The sequence below is a fragment of the Neofelis nebulosa genome, chromosome 2 (genome assembly GCF_028018385.1).
Source record: "Neofelis nebulosa isolate mNeoNeb1 chromosome 2, mNeoNeb1.pri, whole genome shotgun sequence".
Taxonomy (NCBI): Eukaryota; Metazoa; Chordata; class Mammalia; order Carnivora; family Felidae; genus Neofelis; species Neofelis nebulosa.
In genome coordinates this window covers 107,942,456-107,959,122 of record NC_080783.1, presented here as the reverse complement: position 1 = coordinate 107,959,122, position 16,667 = coordinate 107,942,456, and the positions used below count along the sequence as shown (strand labels likewise).

General features: G+C 43.0%; 1 protein-coding gene across 3 annotated transcripts in view; it reads right to left on the bottom strand.

The window, feature by feature from the left end:
* CNTNAP5 (contactin associated protein family member 5) overlaps positions 1-16,667 on the bottom strand; it is an 810,836-nt gene that overhangs the window by 363,964 nt on the left and 430,205 nt on the right. For all 3 annotated transcript variants that reach the window (XM_058715579.1, XM_058715580.1, XM_058715581.1), the window contains exon 8: positions 11,168-11,432. In XM_058715579.1, the coding sequence (XP_058571562.1) occupies positions 11,168-11,432 (265 nt within the window). The remainder of the gene's footprint in view (positions 1-11,167; positions 11,433-16,667) is intronic.

Genomic DNA, 16,667 nt, shown 5'->3' with positions numbered 1-16,667 from the left:
CTCCCTCTCTCTCTGCCCCTCCCCCGTTCATGCTCTGTCTCTCTCTGTCCCAAAAATAAATAAAAAATGTTAAAAAAAAAAAAAAATATCTCCAGATATTGACAAAAGTCCCTTGGGTAGGTTTGGGGGAATGGGAGGCTGGGGTGGAAGGGTGGGGAATCTCCCTTGGTTGAGAATGACACATTAACTAATTTTTCAGCCTGCAGAGCCCTGCTGCTCTCTCTCACCCCCACCCTATCTTTCTGTATTTCTCTTGTCCTCAAATGCCTAATACATATTTGCATTTAGACTTCATCTTATTTCACTGTCTCTCCTGATGGTTTGAACACAGAACCTTTGGAACATCATGGCTGTCGCAGGACCTCTAAGCATCAGCTGATACAGCAACAGGCCAGCATGCAGAGATTCAGCCCAGGCCAGAGGCACATCCCTGATGACTCTATTTCCAACCCTGGAAATAACTTGTCACAGATTTCCTTGATGCCTCTATTCGCCCGTTACCCCTTGCTCAAAGCCATGCCACTTATAATTTCTAGGAATTTAGACAGATTTCTTCATCCCTTGACACCTGCTTCCTCATCTGTAAAATAGAGACAGAATTACCCAGCTTGACTTGGAAGTTTCTAGGCTTTATCTTCTCCAGAAAACCCAATTCAGCTGATTTTCCCACATCCTGTCATGTCCACTGTTAACTTAATAGTTCAAAGGTAGCTTCAATTTTTTGTGAGAACAAAGTAGGGAATACATAAATAATTGAATAAAGCAGTCTTAAAATGTAAATCACATCGTAAAAGACATATTACAATTATTAGTACCACTATGCTATGATTTAGATCCTGAGTTCTGTTTTCCTTGGATACATTTTATCCATCAATTATCAAATTTTATTAACCCTTCCTTATATGGTAGATTGAATTCATATTTTTCTTCCAATTCCTTCCTCAGCCATTATTCTATTATTTATCACCACAGCTGGGGAATTTTGTGACGACTTCCCTCTTTCCCCAGCCTCCGACTTCTTTCTGGTGCTGGACAGCCCGCTACATTGAACTGTCTAAGCAGTATCCCACAGCATGTCCTTCCAGTGGGTCATGGAGCTTGGAGAATGAATCTCAAACTGCTTAGCTTGACAATCGAATTTCCATCTATCGTCTCAATCCCATTTCCCAATACTCCTATGCAAACTCCCTACTGTAACTAAGCTAGTGCATTCATTATGTTCTAAGTGAATCCAATTACCTAATCGGTGCCTCCACTCCCAACTTTCAATAACCAAGCCCATTTCCCTACCTTCCAATCCCCAGTATCTGTCTTAGAGCTTCTTCTCCTCAACTGTAAGAACAAGGAAGCATCCTTCTTTTTTTTTTAACTTTCTATCATAAGCACCAAGCACAGTGCAGAGCACATAACAAGTGCCGAATGATTGAGTGAATAGGTTAATAAACCAAGAAATGAGCAAAGCAGGTTTACCTCGACTAGACCAACACAGTGATTTCTCCATCTCAATCCCTATAACATCTGCTATCTGATCTATGCAGTTAGTTCATATTATTTATTGTGTTGAACCATGCATTATGCTTAATGCATAGCTGTAAGTCTCATCTCCCACTGAGATGAGTTCCTGGGGGTCAGAGTCTGAGTCTTGTTTTGGTATCCCCCTCAGCATCAACAGGACAGCATTCTGCCCTCTCCAAATGCTCACTGATTGATTGAGCATCTCACCAGCTGAATCTCCACTGCCAAGTGTCAGTAGCAGGGCTTTCCCTGGTGCCTGGGCCATAAATCACAGGTCAAACCTTTCCTAGTTGTTAAAGCCCAGCTTATACATCAAGGTGAGCTGGATCCTGAAGACCCTCCTTGGTCAGGGTATGCAAGGAAAACATCCGGTTCTGCCATCCACTAGAGTCAGGCAGGAAATGTGACATACTTGTGGTTGATGGTAAAGCCTTTGTTTCTGTGATATTGACTTGAATGCTCAGCTCCAAAATCTACATGGTAAAAATCAAGCTCAACTCCAGAGACAGATAATTTCTCTATTGCCTTCACGATACAGCTCCAACTCCGATGTCTCTGTCAGAATGCTGCTTTCTCTTCTGTCTTTCCTCCTTTGTCCTCGGTGACCCAGTCATCCTGAGCCAGCCATGGAGTCTTAGCCTCCTAGATCTCCTACTTCTTTCCTTGGATTGGAACATCCTTTCCTTCCCTCTTCGTTTGGCCAAATTCTATCCATTCTTCAAAACAAGCTGTCCTTGCCCCTGCCCCTAGAAAACCTTTCCCTTCTCACTCATCTGGGTTCCTGTCCTCCATGATCCCCCACTATCCTGAGCATACATCCTCTTGCATCACAAATGCCCCAAGACCATCTCTTCCAACTGTACCCATGGGCTCCCAGTGGCCAATGCCCCAATCCTCAGGTCTGAGCATACATACAGTGCCAGCAGAGAGTAGAAACTTCAAAACCTTCCTGAATTAAATGGAGGCAATGCAAATTATATGAGGGAATTATCAAAGCAGAAACTAGGAAAGAGCAAAGGAAGTGAGATCAGGATTGACTATTAGAGTGTAATATCTGATGTAATAATAAAAACCTAGCTCCCTCAGTTACTCTTTTGAGCGAATGGTGAGGAAGGAAGAATCAGTTAAGAAATAAAATGATCCCACTGTCATTAATCAGACTGGAAAAAGCTGCAGACGTCCAAGAGATCACTGTTTTGGGAAACATTCCCAACCTTTGCAGGATATCTCGAAGCTCAGGCAATTGCATTTCTCAGTTTCCCATAACTTGGAACACCTCATGACTTTTCTGTCTTCGGAAACTTGAACTCTGTGCCCGGCAGACAGCTTGTTGTGACAGTCACAGCCCTGTGGCTATTTATGTCTTTGCCCTTGTTAATGGGATTCTCTCATCAACATTATCTTAGCTCAAATACAGAGGCATTAATGACAACTTAATTGAAGCAGAGGACAAAGTTCACAAAGTTATCATGTTTACTTGATGTGCAGATGGTGGCTAGATATAAACAGCTATATATGAAAAGGGGCGATATTTGGGGAGCAGCTCCGATAATTGCAGGGTCGTAGCCTAAAACCATCTGGCCACAAGTAGTAATCAGGGCGAGCACTTCTATCCTGCATGATGCAGCTCTCCCAGCCATCTCTCCACTTCTGGGAGCTCCACTGGCCTTTGTCTAATTAGCACTTCCCCTGAGGGTAGCTCATTCCCAGGTTTGACACAGTAGGCAGCTTATAACTGTGGTAACATGAACATTTGTTAAAAAAAAAAAAAAAAAGTACGATTACCTCTCCTTTCACTGTTAAAATGATATCCCTCTAAATTGTTTTGGAGGTCAACCTTACTGGTTTATTCATTTAGACAGTTGCTTATATACTGGGCAAATAGTTATTGAAAACCTGTGATAAGCAAGGTGCTATACTACGCCTTGGGCAAATAGTGATGGACATGGAAGTATTCTGGTTCCCATGGAGCTTTATGTTCTAGTGGACAGAGAAGCAACCAATAACCAATTAATAGACACACGATTGAGATACCTTGTTATGCACTGAATGGTGTTTTTCCCAAATTCACAGCCTGAGGTCCTTACTTCCAGTACCTGAGAATGTGTCTGTATTTGGAGATGAGAACCTTTAATGAGGTAACTGAGGAAAAATGAGGTTATATGCCAGGCCCATATCCAATATGATGGATGTCCTTACAAGAAAAAAGATATAAGGTCTTATGAACTGTGCAAAAATAAGTTCCTAAGTCACCTAGTCTATGGTGTTTTGTTATACTAGTCATAATGCACACACACACACACACACACACACACACACACACACACACACGGGTAAATACTACATCAGAGAGAGCTAGAAGACTATGTGATGGGGCATCTGGCCATCTTTGGCAAGGTTTCTTGAGAAACCTTTTGAAATGTATTCTAAAAGGTAAGTGGGGTGGTGTTGACCATAATTGTAGGACTTATTTAATTTAAACACAGTCGATGTTAAATAACGATCAAAGAAATGCCCATCTAGCTGTTGACCTCGGTTATGCCACTAGAATTTCACCTTATCTTCAGTCCCAAAAGTCTATTAAGTATGGAAAATAGATAGCTGATTAAAATGGATTGCTTAATTGGTATTTTTGGAATGCTCTTTCTAGAAATCTTCCTATTCAAAGCCATTATATGGAAATATGAAAGTTACAGAATGGTTGAAAACAATTGCTTTTACCTAGGGATTAAATGGGGTGAGGTGAGAGGGCCTCTTCAAAATATGCTCTTTGCCTCAACTGAAAAATTCCCCTTGATATCTGGTTGATTTGTGGATCTTTGCTAGTTGTATCTTCTCTTGTGCAAGAATTCTGTTCTGTGCCTGGGTACTGGTTTTTACTTTCCATCTTCCCAGGCTACAATCATTCCGTGATGCCCAGCTGTTAGGTTGAGGTCTGGAGACTTCCACTTCCATTTCCCAGGTTCCATTCAGTGTGGCCGAGACTCACTGTGTAATCCCAAAAACTCCACCGAAAGCTCAATACCTCTAGTGACACCAAGGAAAGCTCTGGATAGTTTATTCCTCTAATGGAAAAGCAAAAGTGCTCTTCACACAGTTTGGCCTTACTGGTCCCTGTTGTACTTTCTCAGTGACATAACCATAAAAACCCTCAACTATAGGGCACCTGGGTGGCTCAGGCAGTTAAGTGCACGACTCTTGATTTCGGCTCGGGTCATGACCTCACAGTTTGTGAGTTTGAGCCCCAAGTCAGGCTGCACATTGACAGTGCAGAGCCTACTTGGGATTCTTTCTTTCCTTCTCTCTCTGCTCCTCCTCAGAATAAATAAATACATTTTTAAAAATTCAACTATGAGAAAGCCTTATTCAGAGACCCTTGCCATGTCTCTGTCTTGTTTTCTCTCCACATGTGATAGCTTTAGAACCTACAAGTGTTCCTCTGTTAACACAGTTTGAAGAGCCTGTACATTCTTATTGCCCCCTAACCAACACACACACACACACACACACACACACACACACACACACATTATTATAGTCAGATTTAAGGTAGTTTCCAAAAAAAACAACTTCTCATATTGGGATCTTTGGCTCCTAACTCTATACACATCACTGAGGGTCACACGCATGAACTTTCTGGGAAACCCAAGCATCTAATTCACAAAAATCACTGTATGACAAAGGTCAAGTTCACCTTTCTTACCTCACAAAATGTATCACAATTTTGGGAATGGAGAATCATCACCTCTGACTGGGGACTTGGCCTTTCATATCCCTAATCAAGGCCATTTACCCTATTTTCAAAAGAAGACTCTTGGGTTGATGATTTCATAATAAGGAAAAGGGTTGACATCTGTTGTTCTTCAGAAATTCATATAAAAGATTAGAAAAGGCTTTACTAATTCTAGACCAAGCCTCTCCTTTAACAAAACAAAACAATGAGTTCTAACAGAATAAGAGTTACTCATATTCTGCATCACTGTAGAGCCCAGGTAAACTAAAGCCCTGAATTCTAAAGTCTGTGTTCAAGCTCTTTGCCCAGACTCACTTTTCAGAGAGCAGTTGACATTTTGAGAAGCACCACAGTGGAAAAAAAAACAGATTTCAAACTTTAATGACTAAAGCCCCCAGGCCTCTTTCTTCCTCTTCTCATTCCCCAACATTCTCCCATCCAAAAATTACAAATAAGATTGAAATTTCAGATCACATTAAAATAATTACAATGGTACCAGCTTTTTCTTTAGATTATTTAATGTTTCATGTGAAAATCAAAATCCTCCTCCCTAATTCTCCAAAGAAACAGACCAGGTGGCATTCTTTACCTTTATATAACTCCCTGTTTTCTTAGTAATTCAGATGAGTTTGGACAATACCAATCTCGATTCTTAGCATCTGTTTAAGAGTCTTTAAAACAGCATCTATTTCCTACATTAAAAAATAGAACATAGGGGCACGTAGGTGGCTCAGATGGTTAAGCAAACAACTCTTGATTTAGACTCAGGTCATGATCTCATGATTGTGAGATCAAGTCCTACACCAGGCTCCATGCTGAGCATGGAGCCTGCTTGTGATTCATTCTCTCTCTCTCTCTCTCTCTCTCTCTCTCTCTCTCTCTCTCTCCCCCCACCCCTTGTTCTCTCTCCTTCTTTTTCTCAAAGAAAAAAAAAAATAGAACATAGTATCTACTGCTCAATGAACAGGTGTGGACTTGAGAGATGGAGTGGTCACTGTGACACATGGTAAAGAACTGGGAGTTTGAAATGAACAAAGTAGAAAATCCAGGTGTCTGTTCATTTATTTAATATTTGCCTGTATATCTCTTGTGATTCCTGAAAGGAGAAATGGCAAGTCTCACTGTGCAGCAGGACCCCTTGAAGGTAGGGATCAATGCAGCCCCAAGACTTCCATGTGGGGTTTGGAGCACTGAGGTGACCAGAATGGGAAAAGCTATACAATAGAGGGTAAAGCCTTGGGGAGAAGACAGACTCTAATTAGTACCTCTTGCTGCTAACTACCCTTAGTCCTTAGATAATTTTACTAAGGAATCAGCACTAAGCATTTATGCCATGTATACATAATGAATACTGGGAAGTATGTGTATGTTGATATGTAGATGTGGATTATTTGTTTTACACTATTACAATATTATATAGGCAAACATAGCTAAAATACAGGTCTTCTTTTTTTAATGTTTATTTTTGAGAGAGAGAGAGAGAGAGAGAGAGAGAGAGACAGACATAGAATGCAAGTGGGGGAGGGCAGAGAGAGAGGGAGACACAGAATCCAAAGCAGGCTCCAGGCTCTGAGCTGCCAGCAGAGAGTCCAATGTGGGGCTTGAACCCATGAACTGTGAGATCATGACCTGAGCCGAAGTCACCTGCTTAACCAACTGAGCCACCCAGGTGCCCCATAAAACGTAAGAAGTCTTAAAGAGGATGGACTCATTATCTTGTGTCAATCTCATCTAAACCAGGAATCTGCCAATAATAGGGTGACCAAATAAAATGCTTAACTTTAAATACTAAATAGCTATTTACCATAACAGCCTATTGAACATTTGTCTATAGATCTTTCATCTGAAGTAGAGTTTTACATTTGAATTACTTAAACATTTGATAATATAAAATGAATATAGATGTTCCCGTAAAAAGACCATGAACTTGGGAATCCTAAGGAAAGACCTGATGTTAAACACCATCTTGGTCACTTGAACTAATTTTTTTGGTTCCCAGTTTCTTCCCACCCATGTTGGTAAAATAATAACCACTTTATAAGTTTTCAGGGGTGTGTTTTGCCCTGTGGCATATGACAAGGCCCAGGCACGACGCCTGACTTGTAAGGCATCTACAATGATTGTTGATTCTACAACCACATCACTCACAATGAAAGGATGTCCTCAACAAAAGGCCACACACATCCTGTAAGAAGCTCTGGAAACAGAAGTGAATGTTCCAGACATCTCTGCATGTCCGTTTCCACGGGGGTTACCTTCTCTTTTAGATGGTAGAAACGCCTGACCTAGTCTCAAATTAATTGTTAAGTATCTGGATTCCCTGTCCCACTAACCAAAAGTGGCTTTGCTTCTGTTTCCCAGGAGGTACCATGTGTCAAGGTGGCCCCAGAGAGCCTCCAACCTTACTGGGACAATGATCATCACTTTCTGATTTCTCATTTGGGGCTGTCATCCCTTGGAAAGCCACTATGATCTCAAGGACTTTGAAAATAAGTTTCCTGAGAAATGGAAGGAACAGGAAAACTAGCTTTGTTGGGCTTTTTGTTTGTTGGTTGTTTTTGTTTTGCCTGACGCCCCCGATGAGGTAGATAAAGTGCACCAGACACCAAGCCTAACTCCATTTCAAATTCAAAATGAAAGAAGTTCCAGTTTTCCAAAATTCAGAAACTCTTCGTGGGGAAAGAATAAAGCAAGAGTTTTCTGAGCCAGACTTCAGGAACCCAGTCAGCACATTTTTCAAACTTCCTTTTACTCGTTTCATTTTTTGAGAGACAGGTCTGAAATAACGGATGATTTTTCCCCCCTTTCTGCAGCTGGGTAACGTGACAACTTTCAGCAGCCTCTCTCGGTCATAAACGTGTTTTAATGGACTGACATGTGCTTAATAACACAGGCAGCACCTGGCTGCTGTAGAGCACAGTGCCGCCAGGGCCTAAACTATATTAAAACTGCGTTATTGGGGTGCCTGGGTGGCTCGGTCGGTTAGGCGTCCGACTTCGGCTCGGGTCATGATCTCGTGGTCCGTGAGTTCGAGCCCTGCGTCGGGCTCTGTGCTGACAGCTCAGGACCTGGAGCCTGTTTCGGATCCTGTGTCTCCCTCTCTCTCTGCTCCTCCCCTGTTCATGCTCTGTTTCTCTCTGTCTCAAAAATAAATAAACGTTAAAAAAAAATTTAAAACTGCGTTATTGACCTCAGGACTACAAGTCTCTGTACTCAAACATCTCACCGATTAGAGAGAGGAACAGCCTAGCACCAGCTCACATTTTTCTTCTTCAAATAAGGAGGGTTGCAGTTGAACTTCTGTAACTCTGAACATGAAAAATACTATGTTTCTAAGTGATTAACTCACCTCCATTACTGGAAATTTTATGAATTTTATAAAAGTATTTCCTGTGACTGCACAAATTGGCTCCGCTTTTACGAGTATGCGGTGAGGTCCCTTCTAGCGATAGGTCTTGAGTCAGTAGGGAAGGGAGAGAAATTTGCTAAAGAGCTTCTCAACACTGGGCTTAGGATTTCAGATGCATTATCTCTGTTAATCACCATCACAGCAGTCTCCTGACGTAAGAAATTTTTTTCTCCATCTCACGTAATACGCAAGCCCTGACATGGTCCCCAGTGATCCCCAACTCCTAATATCCACAGTTTTGTATAATGCCCTTGGCTCGGCCAAGGCCCAGACTTATTTACTTGTTTATGCTGAACAGAGCATGTAACAGTGAAGGAACACCACTCCCCGGGTTAGGTTATAAAAAGACAATAGCTTTTGTCTCGCAAGTTCTTTCTTTTTCTTGAATCACTCATTGTAGGATCAGAGTGTTATCATTTCATGAGGCAGCCTTCTGGAGAGTCCAGGGGATAAGCTTGGAAATGGATCTTCTGAGGCCTGCCAACAGCTGTATGCGTTAGCTTGGAAGCAGACTTACTCAGAGTTGAAGTTGAAGATGAAGGTAGCCCCTGCCAACAACTTGGTTGCAGCCAGAACTGTCCGGCCAAGGTGCCCCTGGATTCCCAACTCTTTTAAATTAGCACACAATTAACATTTTCAACCACTACCTTTGGGTCCAGTTTGTTACACAACCATAGATAACTAATACACTCTCACTGACAAGTGAGACAAAGCCAAGTGTATTCAGCGACATAGAACAGTAAGGAAAGGAAGTACCTTTTGAATCTAAGTTCCAGACCCAGGCTCTCCCATTGTTCCAGGGGTTCAATGGATTTTTTTGTTCACTTATTGGCATATGAGGTTCTCCCGCAGTCTGACCTGATCTTAGGTATTAAGGCATGTCCTTTACTATTTAAGTCAATTTTTTCTAATTTATTTGGATAACAAAACTCACAGTCCAGGGGGAAAAGAAAGACATTTAAAGAAAAATGCAATAGAGTGTAATCCAGGATGGATATTGGCTTAGAATGCACAGAAGAGGGGTGTTTGATGCAGACTGTAAAGCAGGGAGGCTTTTCAAATGATGTGTTGACCTAGGAACTGGCCTTGGCCCCTAATATAATGTGTGGCATGTGGTCTAACCGTAGTAAGCTATAAGTACTGCTTCTGGAAAGACAGGAGACAGTAAGATGACAAACAGAGAAACATGGAGAAAGTTCTACCATTCCACGTTGCAGAAACAGCAAATGAAAGAGTCACAGTTTGGAAAAACATGACTTATCCATAAATCTATTCCATACTGCTACATATTAGAATCTATATTGTATTACCAAATATGTACTTTCCAAACTTCAGCAATTCAAGGACCATTTAAAACAATATGGCCATGCCTATGGGGCTCCTGTGTGGCTCAGTCAGTTAAATGTCTGACTTCTGGTACTGGCTCAGGTCATGATCTTATAGTTCATGATCTTATGGTTCAAAAGATCAAGCCCCACATAGGGCTCTGCACTGACAGCATGGAGCCTGCTTGGAATTCTCTCTCTCTCTCTCTCTCTCTCTCTCTCTCTCTGCACCTCCCCCTAAATAAATAAATAAATAAAATAAACTTAATTTTTTTTTTTTGCTGTACCTAGATGATGTATGTATCAGTATTCACATAACATCTTAAAAATATTATGTTAAAAACTTTTTTCTTAAAAGTCGCTAATTTTTTACTTGAAATAAAATTTGGTGGCTGTAAAAGGTCCGTGGTCATGTGTGTGGTATACAATGAAACTGCAGCTGTCGAAGTCAGACAGATTCAGGATGAAATTGTAACCCCGTCACTTATTAACATGTGATTTTGAAAGTTCCCTTAGCTTCTGTGACTTTTCGTTTCCTCCTCTATAAAGTACCTATAAAATACCTTCCTTGAACAGGCATGATGAAGATTCTATATAATAGATGCCAGGTCTGTCCAGACCCAGCAAAGTGCTCTGTATATTATGTCATATTTAGATAGAAATTCTTATTCCCACAACTGGAACCAGTCTGACGAGGAACAAGGGAATTAAGAGACTTTTCAAAGGTTCAATAGATACATCTGAATTCAGTGGTCTTTTGTTTTGTTTTGTTTAGGAAAAAAAAAGTTAAAAATGTTGCCTCTTCAGGGCACCTGGGTGGCTCAGTCTGTTAAGCATCGAACTTCAGCTCAGGTCTTGATCTCACAGTTCATGAGTTTGAGCTTAGCATCAGACTCTGTGCTGACAGCTCGGAGCCTGGAGCCTGCTTCGGATCCTGTGACTCCCTCTCTCTCTGCCTTTGTCTGCCTCTCTGTCTCTCTGCCTCTCTCTCTCAAAAATAAATAAACCTTCAAAAACTTAAAAATATTTTTTAAAAATGTTGCCTCTTCATACTTAGAGTAAATCTGTGAATACTGGGTCATACCACATCCCCGAGCTGGATTCTATATGTTTTAGTCAGAATCTCAAACGTCTGTCAACTTGGCCGAACCAGAAACCGAGCTAGTGGCTGTCAGCACACCGTACCTGTGAGGATCTCAGCTGTGCGTTCTGTCATTTTCTGAATCACGAGTCTCACGGTTCCACCCTCCAGGCTCAGCAGCAGGGTTCCCGAGCCCTCAGACAGCTCTGTGGACAGAAGCAGACCATCCTTGTTCCATGTTCGAAACTGGAAACTCACTGAGAGCCCATCAATTTGGGGGGTGCCGGGCAGCAGCAAATAACTGCTGCTGGAGTTGACAAATGTGATGGGAACAATTTGTGGTTCGGAGCAGGAAAAAGTGACATTGCCCTGGAAAACAATAAAAATCAAACATATAAAAGCCATTTTTTATTCTGCAATCTGACAGCTGATATAAACAACCACCTGGTGCTGACCTTAATTTCAGGATCATTCCACATTCAGCTTCAAGATCTTTTTTTTTTTAAATTTTTTTTTTTTCAACATTTTTTATTTATTTTTGGGACAGAGAGAGACAGAGCATGAATGGGGGAGGGGCAGAGAGAGAGGGAGACACAGAATCGGAAACAGGCTCCAGGCTCCGAGCCATCAGCCCAGAGCCTGACGCGGGGCTCGAACTCACGGACCGCGAGATCGTGACCTGGCTGAAGTCGGACGCCTAACCGACTGCGCCACCCAGGCGCCCCATTCAGCTTCAAGATCTTAAAGGGAAAGAAATACGTCGGCTTTGTTCAGATGTACCTGCGAGACTATTCCCACTCCTGTTTTCTGGAGTGTTATCTTCAAGAAGGCCATCAAAGACCCCAGTTGGGGTGGGGGGTAAAGGGGTAAGCATCAACATTTTCTAAGGAATCAGACAGGAAAGCGATTACACTCATCCACTGAATAAATATGTACCACAAGTCAACCATAGGCCAAGCAGGGGACAAAGTTTAGAGAGATACACATGAAACAAGTTTGTTACAATGTGGATGTGCTAAAAGAAGGACACGAAAGGTCCCAGGGGGGGCCTGGTAGAAGAAATAACTATACAAGCAAAGGTTTCACAAGGGAGGTGATGCTTTCCTGGAAGGAAGTGGGGGAAGGAGAGAAGTGAGTGTGCCCCGCCAGACTTTTCAGCAAATAAATGGCACGTTGTGTGGGAAGGTTTGGATATAATAGCAAAATGGCATACCTGGGGATTACAGGGAACTTGTCATTTCTGAACATTATATGGGGCAGGGAGGGCCAGGGGCCATGGAAGAAGTCAGACCAGAAAGATAAACAGGTAGAGTTTATGTTTGCTAAGTTATCATTCAAGTTTAGAAAAAATAAAGTGACAGCCACCTGATTTCAAGCTATGAAGATTTTCAGCAGCATGGGTTGCAGGGCGGCGGGGGGCGGTGGGAAGACTAGAGGTGGGGAATATTAAGTGTGCATAGACTAGAACCAGGAAGACGCAGAAGATTATCCTTTGCCTAAGTGAGGGAAAACTGGTCCATGTTTATTGGAGGATGATTAGAGGATGCGTTTACATCAGGCAGTTACAGGAAAATAAAAAAAATGTTCCAGAATCACTTCTGCTAGGTCAATAAAGAGACAGCCTGGGATACCTTATAAATTGTGAATAGGTGTTATGTTATGAAAGCCATTTGGAATTTGTATTGCAAACCCAGCAGCCAACCACATCTTAGTTTCTATCCCTACCATTTGTCTCTTTTAAGCTCCAAACTAATCTCCACAACAAAGCAGCAGGCTTATTCAGGTAGCATAACACAATATTCTCATCTAAATAGTCATGGACACATCACGTTTCCTGCAAATCTTTCCTTTCAAGGCCGCGAATGGTCTGTCTTTGCATGATGCTAGGTTCAGCCTTCTAAAGACACTCTTACAGGCACTTACGCACAAAAAAAGACAGCGATTTCCAAAAGTGGGGGGAATGCCCTGCCTTAATTGGCCGCCTGAGTTCACCTTTCCACTAAGGTGGCCAGATACGGAGGTTAGATACCTGGGGCAGCCCCCAGTACCAGAGCAGGTGAATCATTCAACTCCCAAATCCCCATAGTCCAGGAAAACATCCCTAGATCCCAGCCAGGCCTGTTAATGATAGTCTTACATTTCTGAAGGCAAGCAGCAGTCTCCAAACACTGCTACCAATAGCACGTTTCTGAGGGTCCGCTCATCAACCATGCCGCTATGAGCATATTCTTGCACTAATCATTTGTTGTCGTTGTTTAGATGTTTCCTCCTCTTTGAGCTAGATCTCCAGAAGTTAGTTAATGGGTCAAAGGGTAAGGCCTTGATATCCATCAAGAAATTGCCTATGGCTCACACTGCCCACCACACCTGGCAATAGACTAAGCACTCAACCATGTTATCCATGTGTTCTGCACGGTAACACTGCCTCCATTTAAAGAATTCACAAACCGGGGCGCCTGTGTGACTCAGTCGGTTAAGCGGACGACTTCGGCTCAGGTCATGATCTCGCGGTCTGTGAGTTCGAGCCCCGTGTCGGGCTCTGTGCTGACAGCTCGGAGCCTGGAGCCTGTTTCAGATTCTGTGTCTCCCTCTCTCTCTGACCCTCCCCCGTTCATGCTCTGCCTCTCTCTGTCTCAAAAATAAATAAACGTTAAAAAAAAAAAAAAAAGAATTCACAAACCAGCTTCATGAAGGAAGGTAAGAAGTTTAACAAAAGCCACCTGCCTCCTTAGCAGGGACAACGGGACTCTGTTTGTCTGCTTGTCTGACATGGAAGGATCTCCTTTCAGCCACCATCTTTGATATGTTCTTTCTCTGTATCAGGTACAACCATTCTAAAACTTCTACCCATTTGCTCATGATATCCATTGTCTGAATTTGCACACTTTAAAAATTTCTCGTGGCCTTCTCTTCAAGAATGAAAACATCCCCACTGATGGCCGACTGACCGAGGCAAAGATGTCATTTTGGAAGGAGCAAAATCACAAACACTCCTCTAGCCAAGTTCAGAGACAGCAGTCCTTTTCCTCCTCTTTTTCTCTTCCTGAAGTCAGTATCCCTCCTCTGGTAACAAATTTGCCAGAGCAAGGCTGTACCCAAAGTTGGAGGCTATGCAGAAAGGGGAACAGTTGGGGGGCAGTGATGGGGTGGAAGGTAGAAGAGCAGGAGGTCATACCAATGTCCCTGTTCCTCCACCGGTTTACAATCCGATGTTGAGCTCAACCCAAGCCATCCTCTGAGTGTTCTATGGATCCACAGGCATGGGGATGGGAGCCTAAAGAAACTGTGATTCTCCTCTGATCTGATCAGTTCATTCATATCTGACGGGTCTGGGAACCCCCCTCCCTCAGACTCACTTCATCTACTCAGTGTCCAATGGACCTCAGCTCAGATGCTTCTGAAATAGGCAAGGGGACTCAGCAAGCCTTGAAGGACACTCAAGTGTCCCGGCTAGTCTCTGGTAGCAAGAAATTCAGATAAATGCCTCAGGGATTCTCCCCAGTTAAGGTAAGGCCATGTGCAGTGATCAACACTGTTGACATGCTCGGGGAGCGGGACAACGTTGAAATGCTTTGAGGTGTCCCTGGTTCACTACAGGTCACACTCCTCCACAATCCTTCACACTGTCCTCGGTTGCCCTTGCCCTGGGGCAGCTGCTTGAGGTGTCCAAAAGCTCTCTGCTCTTAGAGCACAGCCCTGCTCAGTTCTCTGACGGCAAGTCCAAAAACAAACAAGTAGGAAAGAGATGGGAGTAGAATGGAAATGCCTGCAAGTGCATGTTTCCAGCTCAGCTCCCCATGCCACAGCTGCCATGTGCCATTTCTGCGTATAATCCTGTCTCAGTCATGCTTGCTGTTGGCAGAAATGCCACAGTGTTGAGAAACATCTATAGCAAACCCCACCCCCATCTCCCCAGTAGGGAGAAAGAAGAAAAAATCAGCTAAATGCACAAGTGCTACTTTTGAAGTCAGCATGGATTATTTCATCTTTCTCAATAATGCCATTTGTGACTTTGGAATCCTTCTCAAGGCAGCATTTGAGGGAGTCCCCGCCATGATTTAGAAACAGCATGAAGGAAGGCAATTCACTTTAGAACAGTGTCAAAACAGAAAGTGGCTAAAAGTCTACAGATTGTATTCTACCCCTTCGATCTATCAATTCAACTTTCATTCCATCTCCCTCCCCACCACCCTGCCAAGAAAGAAACTCCATTTCTCAGACTCTCTACTCAACTGCACATTGAATTCTTTGGAGAATTCAAGAACCCTTCACGATTTCTCAAGCACTGTAAACCAATGTGCTTACACATAAGTTGTAAATGTGATCTTAATCCTCTGCATTAGTCCTTAAATGTACATTTTGACTGATAAGTACGGAGCATGCCATGACACAGGAGTGCACTGTGGCCAAATCTTCATGATAAATCGGCCAACCCTGGCTCTGTAGATGAGATTAAAAGGAAGTCAGTAACACTGCCACGGGTCCCTTTGCCCCCTCCCTAAGTTACAAGACCTGCAGTGTCCTTCATTGTTCAAAAAAGAAGTCACTCTATGTTGAAGAGGCTAAATCCTTGGTACCTGATGTATTTCTCCTGGCAACTCCACCATGTCCTGATTGGATGGTGACCCTCCAGAGGCTGCCAGTCAAGACTGTGGTAAGGCCTCCCCAAGGCAACAACTGCAACAGGGAGCTGGAGCCCCTGAGTGAGGACCTCACTTTGTCCCCAGGATGGCAGTTCTTAGTGCCCTGTGCTTTCACGTCCATATAAGCCCATCCTCCAAAAGGTGAGATACCCAAAAATGCTGGAACCAAAATAGAGCAGGTAGCTGTCCATTAGAGACCCCCCAACAATACCTATGTTTCTTCTCAAGGATCCACCACGGCCTTTTCTTTAAAACCCTTAAAACACAGATGTTCCCACCCCACCTTTCTCACACAAGAGTGATCTCTGCAGATGGAACACTGAACTTTGAAACCCTAAAGATCTCTTCATAGGCCATATTAGAGAGACTTCCCATATCTGTGTAAAAACAGTGTTTCGTACCATAAACAACAAGAGCTGGCACTGTCCCCTGTCATGAGCAGCTTTACAGCCTCCTACAGATGGTCATGACTTGAAACCCAAGAACCAAGTTTGTGTCGGTGAAGAAAGCAAACTCTTTTCATTGATTCAACCTCCCCAAGGAGGCCCTCCATCCAGAGGGCAGAGAAGAATCTCCACATCACTAATTGCTACAAAGAAGCAGTACATGATCTCACACAAAGGAAGCCCATCCTAATCTGGAAGGTTACGACAGGCTTCCTCAGGGAGGCGACATTGGAATTGAGATTTTACGGAAGCAGAGGAGAAGCAAAGTGGAGAGTAAGGAAAGTGTTGTTATCTGAGTACAGAGGGAAAGCATTTGCTAAGGCCGGAGGCAGGAAGGTGTGTGGCATAGTCAGGGACCTACAAGAAGGTCGGCTGACTGCAGTTCAACAGCCAGCATGTCAGCAGGCAAGATAAAGTGGAAAGGACACAAAGAGACACAATCGTGTAAGCCTTTAGACCATGTTGAGCTACTAGAACTTGATCCTATGGAAACAAGACAATGGGAAGGGGGTGAA